Raw genomic sequence first — 14,655 nt, forward strand, 5'->3', positions numbered from 1 at the left:
ACCCCTCCGTACCCGTCCTTTCTCTGAGCTCCTTGGGGCGCCTCCCTTAAGCGGATCACCCCGCAGCACCCCACATACTCAGTACCCACCGTGCTCAGTACCCCTCCGTACCCGTCCTTTCTCTGAGCTCCTTGGGGCGCCTCCCTTAAGCGGATCACCCCGCAGCACCCACACACACACGTGATCAGTACCCCATGGTAGTTTTCCCTGCGTGCTGCTGGAGTGACGCCCTTGATGAGCAGGGTTTGGTAACGTGAGTTGACGAGATGAGATGCACTTCCTGGAGGAGGACACTATTCATGCCCCTTTTCCTTTTTGCGAACTTACCTGACATACAAGGAGTTGTGTACGACACTTAGTATAAAGCTGCTGGCTGAGTAGACAAGACCTTGCCTTGTATGCCCTTCACCCAGAACAGAGGAGAGGTGACGGTGACTCCGAGGCCGAGGTGTGAACTCTGTATTGGGTTTCACTGTGCCTGACTTGGCGGTCCTGTACTTCGGAGGCCCACTTCCAGATGCGTTGCTCTGAGCAGCTTTAAGAGGAGGGCGCTGGGGAGAAACATTGTTTGCACTGTGGCTCATCACAGGTTTTTATGCAGACCTGCCCCTTATGAAAACATGCAGTGCTATTCTAGCTTTGCAGATTTGCCAAGGACTAAATCTTGGAAAGCTGGAGAAGAGCAGAGTATCCTGATTATTTTATTGAGAGCACTTTTCACATTTCATTTACTTTTTTTTGCCTTAGCAGTTGTATTGAGATAGAGTTCACATACTGGACAATTCACTCATTTAAAGTATACAAATAGTTTGTAGCATATTCACAGTTACACAACTGTCATTACAATTCAGTTATAGTAGACCTCGGTTTTCAAACGTCTCCGCTGACGAACATTGTGGTTTACGATCACGGTAAACCCAGAAGTAAATGCTTCCGTTTTCGAACACGCCTCTGAAGTCGAACATGTCACACGGCTCCCTCCGAGTGCAAGATCCTGAGGCCTAGCTGTCGGCTGTTTTTGAACATTTCAGAACTCGAACGGTATTCTGGAACGCATTATGTTTGAAAACCGAGGTACCACTGTATTTTTAAAGACTTAACTTTAATTTCAGAAGCATGAGTTTCTGTTGATTAAATCCAAATGCTGTTTATTACCAAATATTTACTGTGTTTATTATACATATATCACACATACGTGTATATCAATGCACACATATGCATATCAATGCTGCTTTTAACCAGTCTCACTCATCTGTCCCATTTGAAAAAAATACTGCACTATCAACCTTCTAAAATTTTAGATTTTATTTTGGAATAATAGTTCAATTATTGAGATTGATTGTGCATACCAATCTATGATATGCAGTTATAACCAATAGCACAGAAAGGCTCCATGGCCCTTCACCCAGCCTCCTCCAGTGGTAACATCTTGCAAAAGCTGTGGCTCAGCATCACAACCAGGTACAGACACTGATACAGTGAAGATACAGAGCAGTTCTGTCACCACAGTGCGCAGCCTTTGGGATTGGCTTTTTCCACTCAGCATCATTCTCTGAAGAGTCATGTAGGTTGTTGCCTGTATCTGTAGTTCTCTTTTATGCCTACAGACTATGGATGTACTACGGTTGGTTTAACTGTTCACCCATTGAAAGACATCTCGGTTGTTTTCATTCTTTGGCTATTCTGAATAAAGCTGCTACAAACATTCATGTATATGCAGGTGTTTATGTGAACATCAGTTTTCATTTATCTGGAATAAATGCCCTGGAGTGCAATCACTAGCTCATATGCTAGTTGCATGTTTTGTTTTTAAAGAAATAGCCAAAGTGTCTTCCAGAATGGCTGTACCACTTTACGTACCATTAACAATGTATTTGTGATCCAGTTTCTCCACATCCTCGTCAGCATTTGGTAATGTTACAATTTTTTATTTTACCCATTCTCTCTTGTACATGTGCAGTGATGTCTCATTGTGGCTTTAGTGTGTGTTTCCCTGATGGCTAGTTATATTGACCATTTTTTCATATGCACATTTACCATCTATATATCCTCTTCAGTGAAAAATGCCTGTTCATATCTTTTCCCATGTTGTAATTGGATCATTTGCTTTTTTTTTAATGTTGTTTTGTTAATTCCTTGTATAGTCTAGATACTAGTTCTTTGTTCAGTATGTGTTTTGCTAATGTTTTCTCCTAGTCTGTAGTTTGTCTTTTCAGTTTCTTAATAGGATCTTTTGCAGAGCAAGAATTTTAATTTGGTGAAGTCCGGTGTATTACTTTGGATTGGGCTTTTGGTATCAAGTCTAAGACCTCTACCTAGCTCTAGTTCCTGAAGATTTTCTCTTATGTACTTTTCTAAAAGTTTCATAGCTTTGCATTGTACGTTTAAATCTGTGATCCACTTGGAGTTGATTTCTCTGTAAGGTATAAAATCTAGATTGAGTGGTTTCTTTTTTTTTTTTGACTCTGGATATCCAACCAACACCATTTGTTGAAAAGTTTGTTCTTCCTCCATTGAATTGCTTTTGCATGTTTATCAAAAATCAGTTGGTTGTGCTTGTGTGGGTCTGTTTTCTAGTTCTCTGTTCTGTTCCATTAGTCTTGTTTTCCATCTTACCATTAATACCACATTTGATTACTACGGCTACAGGAAATCTTGAAGTCAGGTAGATTGATTCATCCCACTTTATCCTTTTTCAAAATTGTTTTCACTAATCTCGTTCCTTTGCCTTCTCATATAAATTTTAGAATAATTATACCTAGTATCTACAAAAAAATCTTACTGGGATTTTGATAGGAATTGTATTATACTTGTGTATCAATTTGGAGATAATCAGCAGTCTTCCAGTCCATGAACACAGTATGTCTCTCCATTTGCGTAGTTTTTCCTTGCTTTCATCAGTGTTTTGTAGTTACCATATAAGTCCTGCACGTGTTTTGTTAGACTTAAACACTAAGTATTTCCTCTTTCAAAAATTTTGGTTTTCATTTGTTCCTTGGCAGTATGTAGAAAACAATTGATTTTTATATTGTTATCTTGTATCCTGTAACCCTACTGGATTCACTTACTATAGTTCTAATGAGCGTTTTTGTAGCTTCCTTGAGGTTTTGCACATATACAGTCATGTCATCTGCAAATAAGAGTAGTTTATTTCTTACTCTCTGGTTTGGATGTCTTTTAGATCCTTTTCTTGCCTTATTGTCCTGACTACAACTTCCAATACTGTCAATAGTGATGAACAAATGTACAGGTTTATACTCACATCTTGAAATTAATGGAATACAGTTTTGATAGGTTTCACTTACGTTTTTCTTGGACACTTTCTTTTTGAAAAAACAACTTTATTAAGGTGTAATTTCCATGCCATACAACTCACCCTTTTAAATTGTGCAGCCGAGTGTTTCCAGTCTATTAGAAGGTTGTGCACCCATCACCATAATCTAGTTTTAGAGCGCTTGCACACCCCCAAAGGAAACCCCACACTTGTCAATGGTCGCAGCTCGCCCCACCCCTCCTGCCCCAGCCCTCGGCAACCACCATGGATATCTGTCTGTATGGAGCTGCCTCTTCTGAACATTTCACATAAGTGGAATCACACAACATGTGGGTTTTGGGAATGACTTATTTCACATAACACGGTGTGTTCCAGGTTGATCTGTTGCAGCATGTTCTGTGTAGTAGTTCTCTCCTGTTCGTTGCCTAATGCTGTCTGACTTATGGTTTACCGCATTCTGTGTTTACCCCTTCATCTGCTTGTAGACTTCGGGCATGCCCACGGTTTGGCTGGTAGGAATAATCACCACGGTTTGGCTGGTAGGAATATGTACAAGTTTTTGGACACGCACTTTGATTTCTCTCGGTTGCGTCCTTAAGACTGGAATTGCCGAGTCCTGTGGTCAGTCTGTGTTTGCCTTTCAGAGAAACTGCCACTGTTCTCCACGGTGGCCCCACCAGGTCCCGGGCCACCAGCGGTGTCTGAGGTTCCACTTTGTCCATGTGCTCCTACCACTGACTCTTCTCTTTGATGATATCTGGTCTGCGTGAAGTGGCATCTTGTAGTTTTCATGTGCATTTCCCTAATGACTAATGATGTTAGGAATGTTTTAATGTGCCTATTGGCCATTCGTATATCTTCTTTGGAAAAATATCTGTTTGTATCCTTTGCCTATTTTTGATTGGGTTATTTTCTTAATATTGAGTTATAAGAGTTCTTTATACGTTCTGTATACAAATTCCCTATCAGTTATATGATTTTCAGATATCTTCTGTTGTTTTTTGTCTTCTCTTTCTTTTTCTTTTTCTTTTCTAAAGATTTTATTGGGGAAGGGGAACAGGACTTTATTGGGGAACAGTGTTGTACCTCCAGGACTATTTTGCAAGTCAAGTTGTTGTCCTTTCAGTCGTAGTTGTGGAGCACGCAGCTCAGCTCCAGGTCAAGTTGCCTCTTTCTACTTGCAGGGGGCGGAGCCCACTATCCCTTGCTGGACTCGAGGAGTTGAACCGGCAGCCTTGTGGCTGAGAGCCCACTGGCCCATGTGGGAATCGAACTGGCAGCCTTCGGAGTTAGGAGCATGGAGCTCCAACAGCCTGAGCCACCGGGCCGGCCCCCTTATCTTCCCTTTCTCGATGGCATCCTTTGAAGCACACAAGTCTCTATTTTGATGGAGTCCAATTTGTCTGTTTTTTCTTTTGTTGTGCTTTTGATTCCTGAGATTCTATTGCCTGAGTCAAGGCCATAAAGATATACTCCATTTTCACTTGGTAGTTATACAACTTCTAAGTGTCTCACAGTTTTAGCTCTCACATTTAGTTCTTTGATCCATTTTGAGTTAATCTTGTGTGTGGTGTGAGGTAGAGGTCCCACTTCATTCTTTGGCGTGTGGATGTCCAGATATCTGGGCACCATCTGCTGAAAAGACTGTGTTTTCCCCATTGAATTTTTTTTGACACCCTGTCAAATAGAAATGCTCCTCTAAACCAAAAATCAGAACACATGGACTTTTGGACAACCCAGAACTTTTGTGCAAGTGTTTGAACAAGTGAATGTCTCTACCAAATGATGTGCTGTTGTTAAAGCTGACCCTGGGCTTGTTAGGACAGGATCAAGTCTACCAAAATCTGAAATGTAAAGCCGGTGCATGCTCTGGGGCCCTCAGGCGTGGACAGAGCACACCTGTGGGGGGCAGGGGTTGAGGCCTCTGCTGAGGCACTGTTTTCCTTCGACTTCGCCTCAAGAGGAGTCTAAAGGTTGCTGGCTGTCCTGGTAGCTGTGCTGGGCAGCTGCACTGTCAGACTCAGAGCCCGGAGACCTAGAAACGCGGTTTGTCTAGGGTCCGACCTGCTGGCTGGCCTGCTCTGGGCAGAACAGGTAGAGGGGAGCGGCTTTGTGGTCGTCAGTGCAGCGCCTGGTAGTGCGGTTATTGCTGCGGCTATATGGGGCAGGTGGTTGGTGGAGTGGTGCTGCTGGGCTCCAGCAGAAGCCTGGCCCAGCCGTCAGTGTTTCAGGCTGCCTTGGGAATAATGACATGGGAGGGAACAAACATGTTTCCTTCAGAGCTGAATAATAAAAAAGGCAGCACTAAAAGCAGTAATAGGGGTATGGTTGCCATCGGTGTCTTTGGTGGCCCTTTGTCTGCCTTCAATTTACTTGTGAGAGAAGTTGGAGTGTAGGTGGACATAGGGAGAATTACTGAAGTAACCTAAAACTTTGGCTTTTAATGTACAAAAACCACAGGGGTTAAGTTCGCATTGTGTAGCTAGAGCCAAAGGATAACTTCGAAGGAGCAAGTTTGTGTTTGTGGTTTAGTTTGTTTTGACAGCACCCGTTCTGTGTTTTTCCCTTTTGCCGACCTGTGTTTTCTGAGCAGCAGAGCAGGCAGACACGCTGCTGGTGACTGTCCCGTGTGCGTATTCTCATCATCTTTAGGCCGAGAGGCAGGGTCTTACAGTGGAGAGGACAGTGCACAAACATTCATTTCTGTAATTGCCAACAGACCTCGGCTTGGATCTCGTCCAGGTAGGTGTGCAGGTGGCTGCTTGCTTCGAGGCAGATTCCTGGGTGCCCGCCAGCCTGCAGAGGGCCATGGTGAGCCGGAGCCTCTGCCCGGGCACTCCTCCCCTCCGAGGGCCCCTCTTGCTGACTGGAAGTGTCCTTGTCCCTTCCTGACAGGGTCCCCGCCCAGAGGCAATCGGGATTGTTGGAAGTGGCTCCGGACCTCCTGGGAACAGTTTGAATAAACTCGCATGGTGCGGAGGGCAATCAGTTTTTATGAAATGGCTCCTTTTCTTTGAGTTATAAGTTAGATTTAGTAGAATTATGACCTCAAGTGCAGGGTCCATTCAGATCAGAAGCAATAGGTTTATCCATCCCATCTCCTCACTCAGGCATAGGCGCGAGCGCGCTCTCTCTCTCTCTCTCTCTCTCTCTCTCTCTCTCTCTCTCAGCCAAGCTGTCCTCCCCTTAAGCCCTGACCTCTTTCTCCTTCTCCCTCTCCAGCCTGGGGGTGCCATCACTGAAAGGCTGGGGAGAACAGGGACTTTGCTGTCAGGAAGCCTGGGCTGGGAGCCTCGCTGTGCTCTTGCTGGCCCTGTGACCTTGGAGGCACATAAGCAGAACCTCAGGGGTGCTCTGTAGGATGGAGGGGTTTGTGGGCTCATGGAGAGTCCAGAACGTCAGGTTGCTGCCCTGAGTGCATTGGTAGGAGGGTTGAGCGTGTCCTTCCTACCTGCGTGAATGCTTTCTCTCTGGCCCTAGTCCCCGTCCCCACCCCACACTCCTCCTGCGTGTCCCTGTGCTCCTTCCACTTTCTCACTCTGTCTTTCTGCTTCCTGAGCCATCCCTTCAGCCCTGCAAACACCCCCCACCCCACCCCACCGCCTCCCAGCTTCCCTTGGTGGTTGTGCGATCGCTGCTTTCTGTGGTTTTGTTAAAATGTTCTTTTTCTTCTCCTCAAAGATAAATTATTGGAGAATTTTCCCCAATTTCTCTGTTTCTCCAGAACACCATGAGCCCAACAGGCACTCAGTAGTTTCCGGGTAAAGGAGAGTCTCGTTTTGTAGTTAGTCCTGCTCTAATCCATAATCGATTCGTCCTTGTTCCTTTCCTGATTGTTTTACACGGTGTGTGAACTTAGAGCACGTCCGGTGTCTGCACTATGCAGTGGGGTGTGCCCCTCAGACTTCACATAGCCGTGTCCTCGGGCCGTGCATGGAGACACCAGAGCAGGCCACCTGCCACACCTACACTTGCAGAGCCCAGTCGAGCCTGCAGCTTTTCGCGGGAGTCCTGTCTGCTGAAACGCTAACTGATCTTTTTTTCTGTGCAGGCAGCTGTGAGGAACTTCTGGACAAGAATGTTTCACTTAAGGACTTGTGCGGCCACATTGAGGCCACTGACAGCCTCCCAGACTGTTAGGACATTTTCCTGGAACAGAGTAGCGGCCTCTAGGACGTTTGGGCACATCCGGTGCTACACAGCGCCGGTGGCCGCAGAGCCCTTCCTGAGTGGGACGAGCTCCAACTACGTGGAGGAGATGTACTACGCCTGGCTGGAGAACCCCAAGAGCGTTCACAAGGTAAGGCTCTCAGGAGCGCCGTCCTCTGTGTCTGGCACCTCCCTGGAACGGCGGCCACTAACCCACCAGGACCTGAAGAAGCACTTGCACCACTTCCAGGACCTCAGTAAGGCTGCTGGAGGGTGGGGATGCGAAGAAAGGAAGCCTCAGGATGGACCAGCCTGGGGACCCTCCTCCGAGCCAGCGTCCAGGAGCTCGTGTGATAGTGGTGTCACTCACTGAACCTCGCAGTCTGCTGTTGTTCTCCTGTACTTGAGAGAAAACTGCACGGAGGCTCCCTTCTGCCGTCTTCACCTGGAAGGCGCTGCCAGCTGAGCGCCTCTCGTCACGACGTGCTTGGTGCAGGGCACCCTGGTGGCAGGCCTTCTCAGCATTTGGCCAGGCGATAGTTGTGGGTTTGGATGACTACTTGTTGGTTTTCATGCCAGGCAACTGGCCCAGTGTGGGAGCTGGGGGGTGGGTACCCGAGCTGCCCAGGCTCCTCGCCCCTGCTGGCAAGGTGTGGGACATGGCAGGGGTCGGCACATGAGATGCGTCGTCACTGTTGGTTTGATCTTTTCCTTCCTTGCGAATCGTGGGGTCTCCATTGGGCCCCGAGGATAAGCTTTACCCTGAGGTGTTGGTGACATTTAAGATACGACGCCCTGCGTGACTGCTGGAGATACAGCCGGGTCTCGCCCGCAGCGCCACCTCTTGGCCCGAACCTCATTGCTCAGCGGAGGGGGGCATGGAGCCCGGTCCTTCCCGGTCCCATGGCCACCTGAGCAAGGGGACCTCTGGAGTCTTTCCTGGGCTGTAAATGGGACTGCAGAGAAGTACATGCCCGTGCAAACAGCCCTTCTGTGCTGTACAGGCTGCTAGTGTCTGGTGAGAGGTTGCCAGCTGGTCTCAGGAATAAACTCAGCCCAGGGGTCTTGGGAGCAGACTGTTACCTGGTGCTCGGGCTTGTGCCGTGATTTCCTTTCTTCAGAGCTGCCCTGTTTGTGGAACCAAGCAAGTCTTCTTAAATTATAGCTGGTTTTAGAGCGAAAAACACCTGGGTGGACACGAGGGAACAGGTCTGGTTTCAGGATGGTGGGAGAAGGTCCCGTGGCTCTGTGGGCAGAGCCTGGAAAGGGCCAGACCAGCTCCGTGGTTCCTACAGAAGCCTGTGGGAGGTTTCCATGGGGACTTGACCCTAGAGCAGTGATGTGTAAGGCTTTTCTCCTTGAAAAGCCTTTTTTCCATTTCTGAGGTACCTTGTTATTGTCGTTAGTAATGTTTGTGTTGATACCATTATGATTATTATCATTTTAAAAACTCATTCTTTAGAGCAGTTTTAGGTCCACAGCAAAATCGGGAGGAAGGCACAGCGTCCCCACAGCCCCTCCCACATGCAGCCACCCCCATCAGCACCCCCACCAGAGTCATGACTTTTGCTACAGTTGATGAACCTGCACAGACGTGTCATCGTCACCCAGAGTCCATAGTCTATAGCGGGGTTCATGCTGGGTGTTGTGTGTGCCCTGGTTCGGGTCAAGTGTGTAGTGGCAAGTGCCCCGCACTGGACCATAACACAGGGAAGTTTCACTGCCCTAAAAATCCTCTGTGCTCTGCCTATTTTTTGAAAAGTATTTTTGCTACGTGGTATCAGGGCAGGCCCTGAAGGCTCCTTGGGCTGGGAGGGGGCAGTCACGGTGGCCATCATCCCCGGGGTGGGACAGCACCATGGGAGGTCTGCAGGGGGAGAATCCAGGGTGGAGGTCAGGTCCCTGGGCTCTGAGGGTCAGAGTGGGCACCTCGTCATGAGATTCTATGGTGGGAGTGCATGGAGCATCTCAGAAAGGGACTTTGCAGTTCAGTGAGGGCACGCGTATTAGCGTCTTCCAGCCCGATTTTATGCACTGGCTTCTGTTGCTGGGGTTCTCTAGGGCACAAAGCACCTTCTCGAGGGAGAGGGCCAGGGTGGCATAAAGCAGTGAGTAGACGGCAGTCACCCATCTGTCCCAGCACAGTCGGGCTGAGTGCCTTGCCTTGGGCCTGCCAGTGCTCAGGTTCCAAGGGACATAACACAGACCTTTGTTCATATTTTCAGAGGCATCTGGGACCCAGGGAGGAAGGCTTTAGGAATGGCTGGCTTGACTAAGAAGGCCGCATTTGGCTTGCTGCGGAACACGTAGTTAGGTCGAGGTACTGAATTAGATCTGGAGATTCAGGTTGAGCGTCCTTCTGACGCCCCATGTGTGCATCGAGATGGGCTGGGCTCCTTGTCCTGACCTGTCGCTCTCTCCCTCCATCCCCAGAGCACCTGGGGAACAACCAGCACGAAATTCTCCGAGTCCGGCAGAAACAGAACAAACTTAGCGTCTCCTCCTCCCGCCCTTCTTCTCTCTGCTTCCTATTAGTTTTTAAACTTTTTGTGATGTTTTCAAATATATGGTAGAGAGAAGTGCAAAGCAAGCATCCGTGAGGAGAGCCATCGCCCGCCATGGGCAGCGCTGTGCAGTTTGCAGGCTCTAAAGAGCTGCTCTCCACACTCGCTTTTCTGGTTGTTGGTCTGTAGTAGGAGCTCGTGAAGGCAGGTCGCAGACCTGTGTCTTCTTGCCATGAATGTTCGGGCACAGCTCCAGCTAGTAGAGCGTTTTCTTAACAAGAAATTAACAGAATTAACAGGCCATCCTCTACTGTAATCGGTACTTGTGATTATGTTGTTGTTTTTTTGGTAAAGATAACCCTTTATTTCCTTGTTTCACAAATAAAGCTGATTGTGCTGCTTGCTTTTTGGGGATTAGTCAAACCTTTGTGATTATCTTAAAGCTGCCTTTTCGGTTTGTTGTACAGTTTATAGCTGATTGTTATATCCCAGTTTTTAAAGAAAAGTTTTATTTCATTTTTTAAGGAGGGGGCAGCTCACAGTGGCCCATGCAGGGACAAACCGACAACCTTGGTGTTATTAGCGCCCCACTCTAACCAGCTGAGCCAACCAGCCACCCGAAAAGTTTGATTTGTAAAGGTTGAGTTGTGGACATTATGTTTGTGGTAAAGTACTGCGGCTGTTGAGAGCTGCAGCCCCCGCCTGCTGCCTGGTCCTCCCCCCCCACCCCACCCCCGCGTCCTCCTGGCTTAAACACCTTGTCACGCCAGTGACTCCCTGACCCGGCAGGGATCTGCAGCTGGGGCAGCCCCCCCCCACCCCGAGGGGACAAGTCACATGCAGCATCTTTATTTCTGTCTGACAGCGGCGTAGAGTCCAAGCCACAGTACCCTTGGCGTGGAGGGCAAACACGGGTGGAGGGCTGCATCGAGGACCAGTTGCCCCCACAGGCCTGGCCGCGAGCTGGGAGAGGCCGCTGTCCTGCACTGTCCGCTGTCCTGCACTGCCCTCTGCCACTTCCGGAAGCCTCTTGCTGTCCTCGTGAGCTGCATCCATCTCTTGTCAGGGTGCAGCAGCCTGCCACTCGGGCAGACGTCCTGGACTCAGTCCTGCCTCCTGGAGCTCGGCCACGCTGTCCCCCCCGCCCCCTGGCAGCTCTGCCGCTGCCATGCTCCTGAAACCCAAGCTGTCATTTCCCGTGCATGAACATGACAAGTGGGGGACAGCAGGCACAGCTTGTCCCCAGCGTGGAATGTGTGACGTGCCTTTCCCTCTGCAGCTGACACTGCCACGGCTCCCGGCCTCAGGCGGGGCACACGTGGACCTGGCGGGATCTCAGTGGGATGATGACGAGCTGCCTTCGTCAGGAGGAGCCTCCGCCGCAGAGACCTCCTGGGAGGGCCTTCCCCAACTGTCAGCGCAGTGTTTTTCCTGGAAAGGGTGTGTGTTTGTGCACTTAGGGACGTATGAAGCCGAGCCCTCACCTGTGTGGGCAGTCTGCACTCCGGATGGCTTTGGTGGACTGTCAGGTGGCTGCCAGGAGATAGCTGCAGGCAGGGCCGGGCACCACAGGCTGAACAACAGCTAAATGCAGAGAGCCTGACGGGCGTCGGGCGGGATGGATGGACCAGCTGCAGTGAGAGCCGCTCCACAGGCCCCTCACGTGTGGCGCCTGGTGCCACAGGCCACTGGGCCCTGCCGCCTTCCGGGGGTCAGAGAGGCCTCAGGCCTTAGATGCCACAGGTCTCGGGCCAGCCCCCAGGGCTCAGCTGTGCTGTGGGGGGGGGGGGGGCGGGCCTGCGACGATGGGGCCACCTCCCGGCAGAGACCAGGGAGTGTCCTGCACTCTGCAGGTCCCATGGGGCGGAGCCGAGGCAGCATTCCTTTGCTGACATCACTGTTTATTGAAACTTGGCTTGCACACGGTACCAAGAAGGTAGTGGGTGTTTGGAGACGCCCTCCCAGTGTCTTGCTTGTGGGTTGGAAGGACGGCACTGCTCTAATCAGCACAGACCGATTGGTTTCCGTAACTAGGGAATACCCAGGCAGGACACGTGCTTTTAACTGCTTCCAGAGTGAACAGTGCCAGGGTGACAGTCAGGCAGACCAATCCAGTGCCTCGTGGACGCGGCGGTGGGCTCTGAGCTGGGTCTGGGTGCGCCCCTGTGCTGGCGGGGTGGTCTGAAAGGCAGCACGTGCGCCCTGTGGGGGTGGGCATCGACCACAGGCCTCCTGGTAGGACGGTCAGGGCAGTGACACGGTGCTTTTAGGAAAGGTGCGGGCCTGCATGGGGCACAGAGGGCACATCAGGGAGTAGGGACCGCGCGGGGCAGCCTTCCCTGATGGCCGGAGCCAGGCCTTGTCACGGGGACTGGCACTCAGGACCTTGTGCACAACTTGGCGGCACACTTTCTGAGCTGCAAGAGCCGCTGTGCAGGTGCTGGCAAGACGGGCACCTGCCGGCCAGCGTGTCACTGGTGACCATGCTTGGCTCGGGGAGCCGTGCCTGTGCACTGAATACATGGCCTCCCCTGGCCAAACCCTTGTTTCAGATGGCCTCATTGGCTTTCCTTGGCGACACGTTGCCAAGTTCTGTGTTTATAGCAGCTGGAAAGCATCGTTAGTATCAGAACTTAGTGTGGCTGTGACCGTGCTGGGCTCTGGCGTGGACCGGCAGTCATTAGTTTGTCAACGTGATGCTCTTTGAACCTGGGGTTTGGTCCATTCTTCGGTGGCCATCGGGTGATCAGGGTGTGTGCGAGCGGGGCTCTGCTTCTTGCTGGGGTGAGGACAACAGGGCAGCCTCAGGAGTGGCGTTGGAAGGAACTTTGGACAAGAGGAAATGGTCCAGCCAGTCAGAACCCAGAGTTGTGGAATTTGGCTTCTGGACTGCGTGGTAGTAACCCAGATGAAGCTCTGATCGTCCCCTTCGTGGGGAAGACTAGTGCTGGACAGGTGCTTCTGAAAGTGTGAAGAACTATGCAGGTGCGGTGTCCTCCTGCCTCTGTAGGCGAGGGACCAGGCACACAGAGCAAGTGACTTCCTGGTCTCACCCAGCCTGCAGGGGCGGCTCAGTGGTGCACGTTAGATGGCACTCGTGCTGGCCTTTAGGACAGGTGAGGGGCGCCAGGTGGAGTGTGTGCCACCCTCCAAAACTGGAGTCCTCCTTGAACAGTCTTTGATGGGAACACACAACCAGGAGACTTGGCACTGAGACTCTTGTGATCTGGTGACAATAAATAGGCAAAGTCCATTTGTCTCACACTGAACCACTCACACCTACATGCTCTGGTTAGCAATACCACACTTTCCAAGGTCAGCACTTCCCTGAGGTGGGGTCCAGCCTCTGGACTCTGGGACTCCGGGTTCATACAGCTGATACCATGCCAGACAGCCCGCTGGCACCATCGCCCCTGACAGCCCGCTGGCACCCCCGCCCCTCACAGCCCACCTGGCACCATCGCCCCTCACAGCCCCTTTGGTACCACCGCCTCTCACAGCCTGCTGGCACCACCACCCCTGACACCACACCTGGCACCACTGCCCCTGACACCCCGCCTGGCACCATCACCCCTGACACCCCGCGTGACACCACCGCCCCTTTCACCCCGCCTGGCACCACCGCACCTGACACCCCGCCTGGCACCACCACCCCTGACATCCCGCCTGGCACCATCACCCCTGACACCCCGCGTGGCACCACCGCCCCTTTCACCCCGCCTGGCACCACCGCACCTGACACCCCGCCTGGCACCACCACCCCTGACATCCCGCCTGGCACCATCACCCCTGACACCCCGCGTGGCACCACCGCCCCTAGCACCACATGGTCCCAGCCCCCTCCCAGCCCTGTCTGCCAGCTCACCCATGTGCCCTCCATGTCGCTTCACACCCACCGCTCCTCACTTCTCAGCACTGGCACCTGCTGTGAAATCACACATCCCCTGGTCTGTCCTGTTTTTCCTGAGAGCCACGAGCTCGTCGTGGACCTTTCCTGTCCCCAGGCTGCAGAGCACACTGCGCAGGGGCAGCCCCAGTGGTATTTGTGGAAGGAAGCCTTTGAGTCCCTGTCACCTCTTCATGCAGTGCGTTCTGCGTGCGTCTGGGGACACGACTCGTGTGCTGAGAGCATCCTGGCACCTGTGTCCCTCCCGGGGTGGGGGTGCCTGACCTGCGGGGGCCAGTGCCCACCCTGGCCCTGCTCGGGCCGAGGTCCCGACTCCTCCTGCTCTGGCGGGCAGAGGACTGAGTGTCTGCGTGTCAGTCTGTCGAAGGCCAGGTGGGGGGACAGTTTCCTTACTGAGTTAGTTGTGCAGCAGGCCGACGGAGGGGTTGGAGGCTGAGACGGCAGTGACTGGTGCCTTGACTCAGCATGGCAGCTGGGCAGTTAAATGTGCCTGTGTCCCACTGGCACTCTTGGAGGAGGAACGCCACCAGCCCAGCCGGTGTGACGCAGGAGACACCCACCCCTCACAGAAGCCCAAGTCTGGCCTTGATATAACCGTTTAAAGTTGCAGTGCGTGGGTTTTGCCAGGTGTGTACAGTCCAGAGCTTTCCGTCACTCAAATGTGGAAACCTTTCGGGTCAGGGGGCTTCCTGTCATCAGGGTGGTCTCCTCACAAGGCAGGGCCATGTGAGGGTGTGTGTGCTGGGGATGAGTTGCAGGAAAGGCACAGGCGAGGTCTGTCCCAGTGGGTCCCAGCTCCCTGGAGTACCCGTATGAACCAG

The 14,655-nt window shown here is 51.6% G+C and overlaps 1 protein-coding gene across 3 annotated transcripts in view; it reads left to right on the top strand.

Annotated features, from left to right (window-relative positions):
* Window positions 1–14,655, top strand: part of OGDH (oxoglutarate dehydrogenase) — a 55,628-nt gene that overhangs the window by 1,212 nt on the left and 39,761 nt on the right. For all 3 annotated transcript variants that reach the window (XM_081079208.1, XM_081079209.1, XM_081079207.1), the window contains exon 2: window positions 7,326–7,574. In XM_081079208.1, coding sequence (XP_080935334.1) covers window positions 7,353–7,574 — 222 coding nt within the window. In that variant the 5' untranslated portion in view covers window positions 7,326–7,352. The remainder of the gene's footprint in view (window positions 1–7,325; window positions 7,575–14,655) is intronic.

The sequence above is a fragment of the Rhinolophus hipposideros genome (genome assembly GCF_964194185.1).
Source record: "Rhinolophus hipposideros genome assembly, chromosome: 18".
In the NCBI taxonomy this organism is placed as follows: Eukaryota; Metazoa; Chordata; class Mammalia; order Chiroptera; family Rhinolophidae; genus Rhinolophus; species Rhinolophus hipposideros.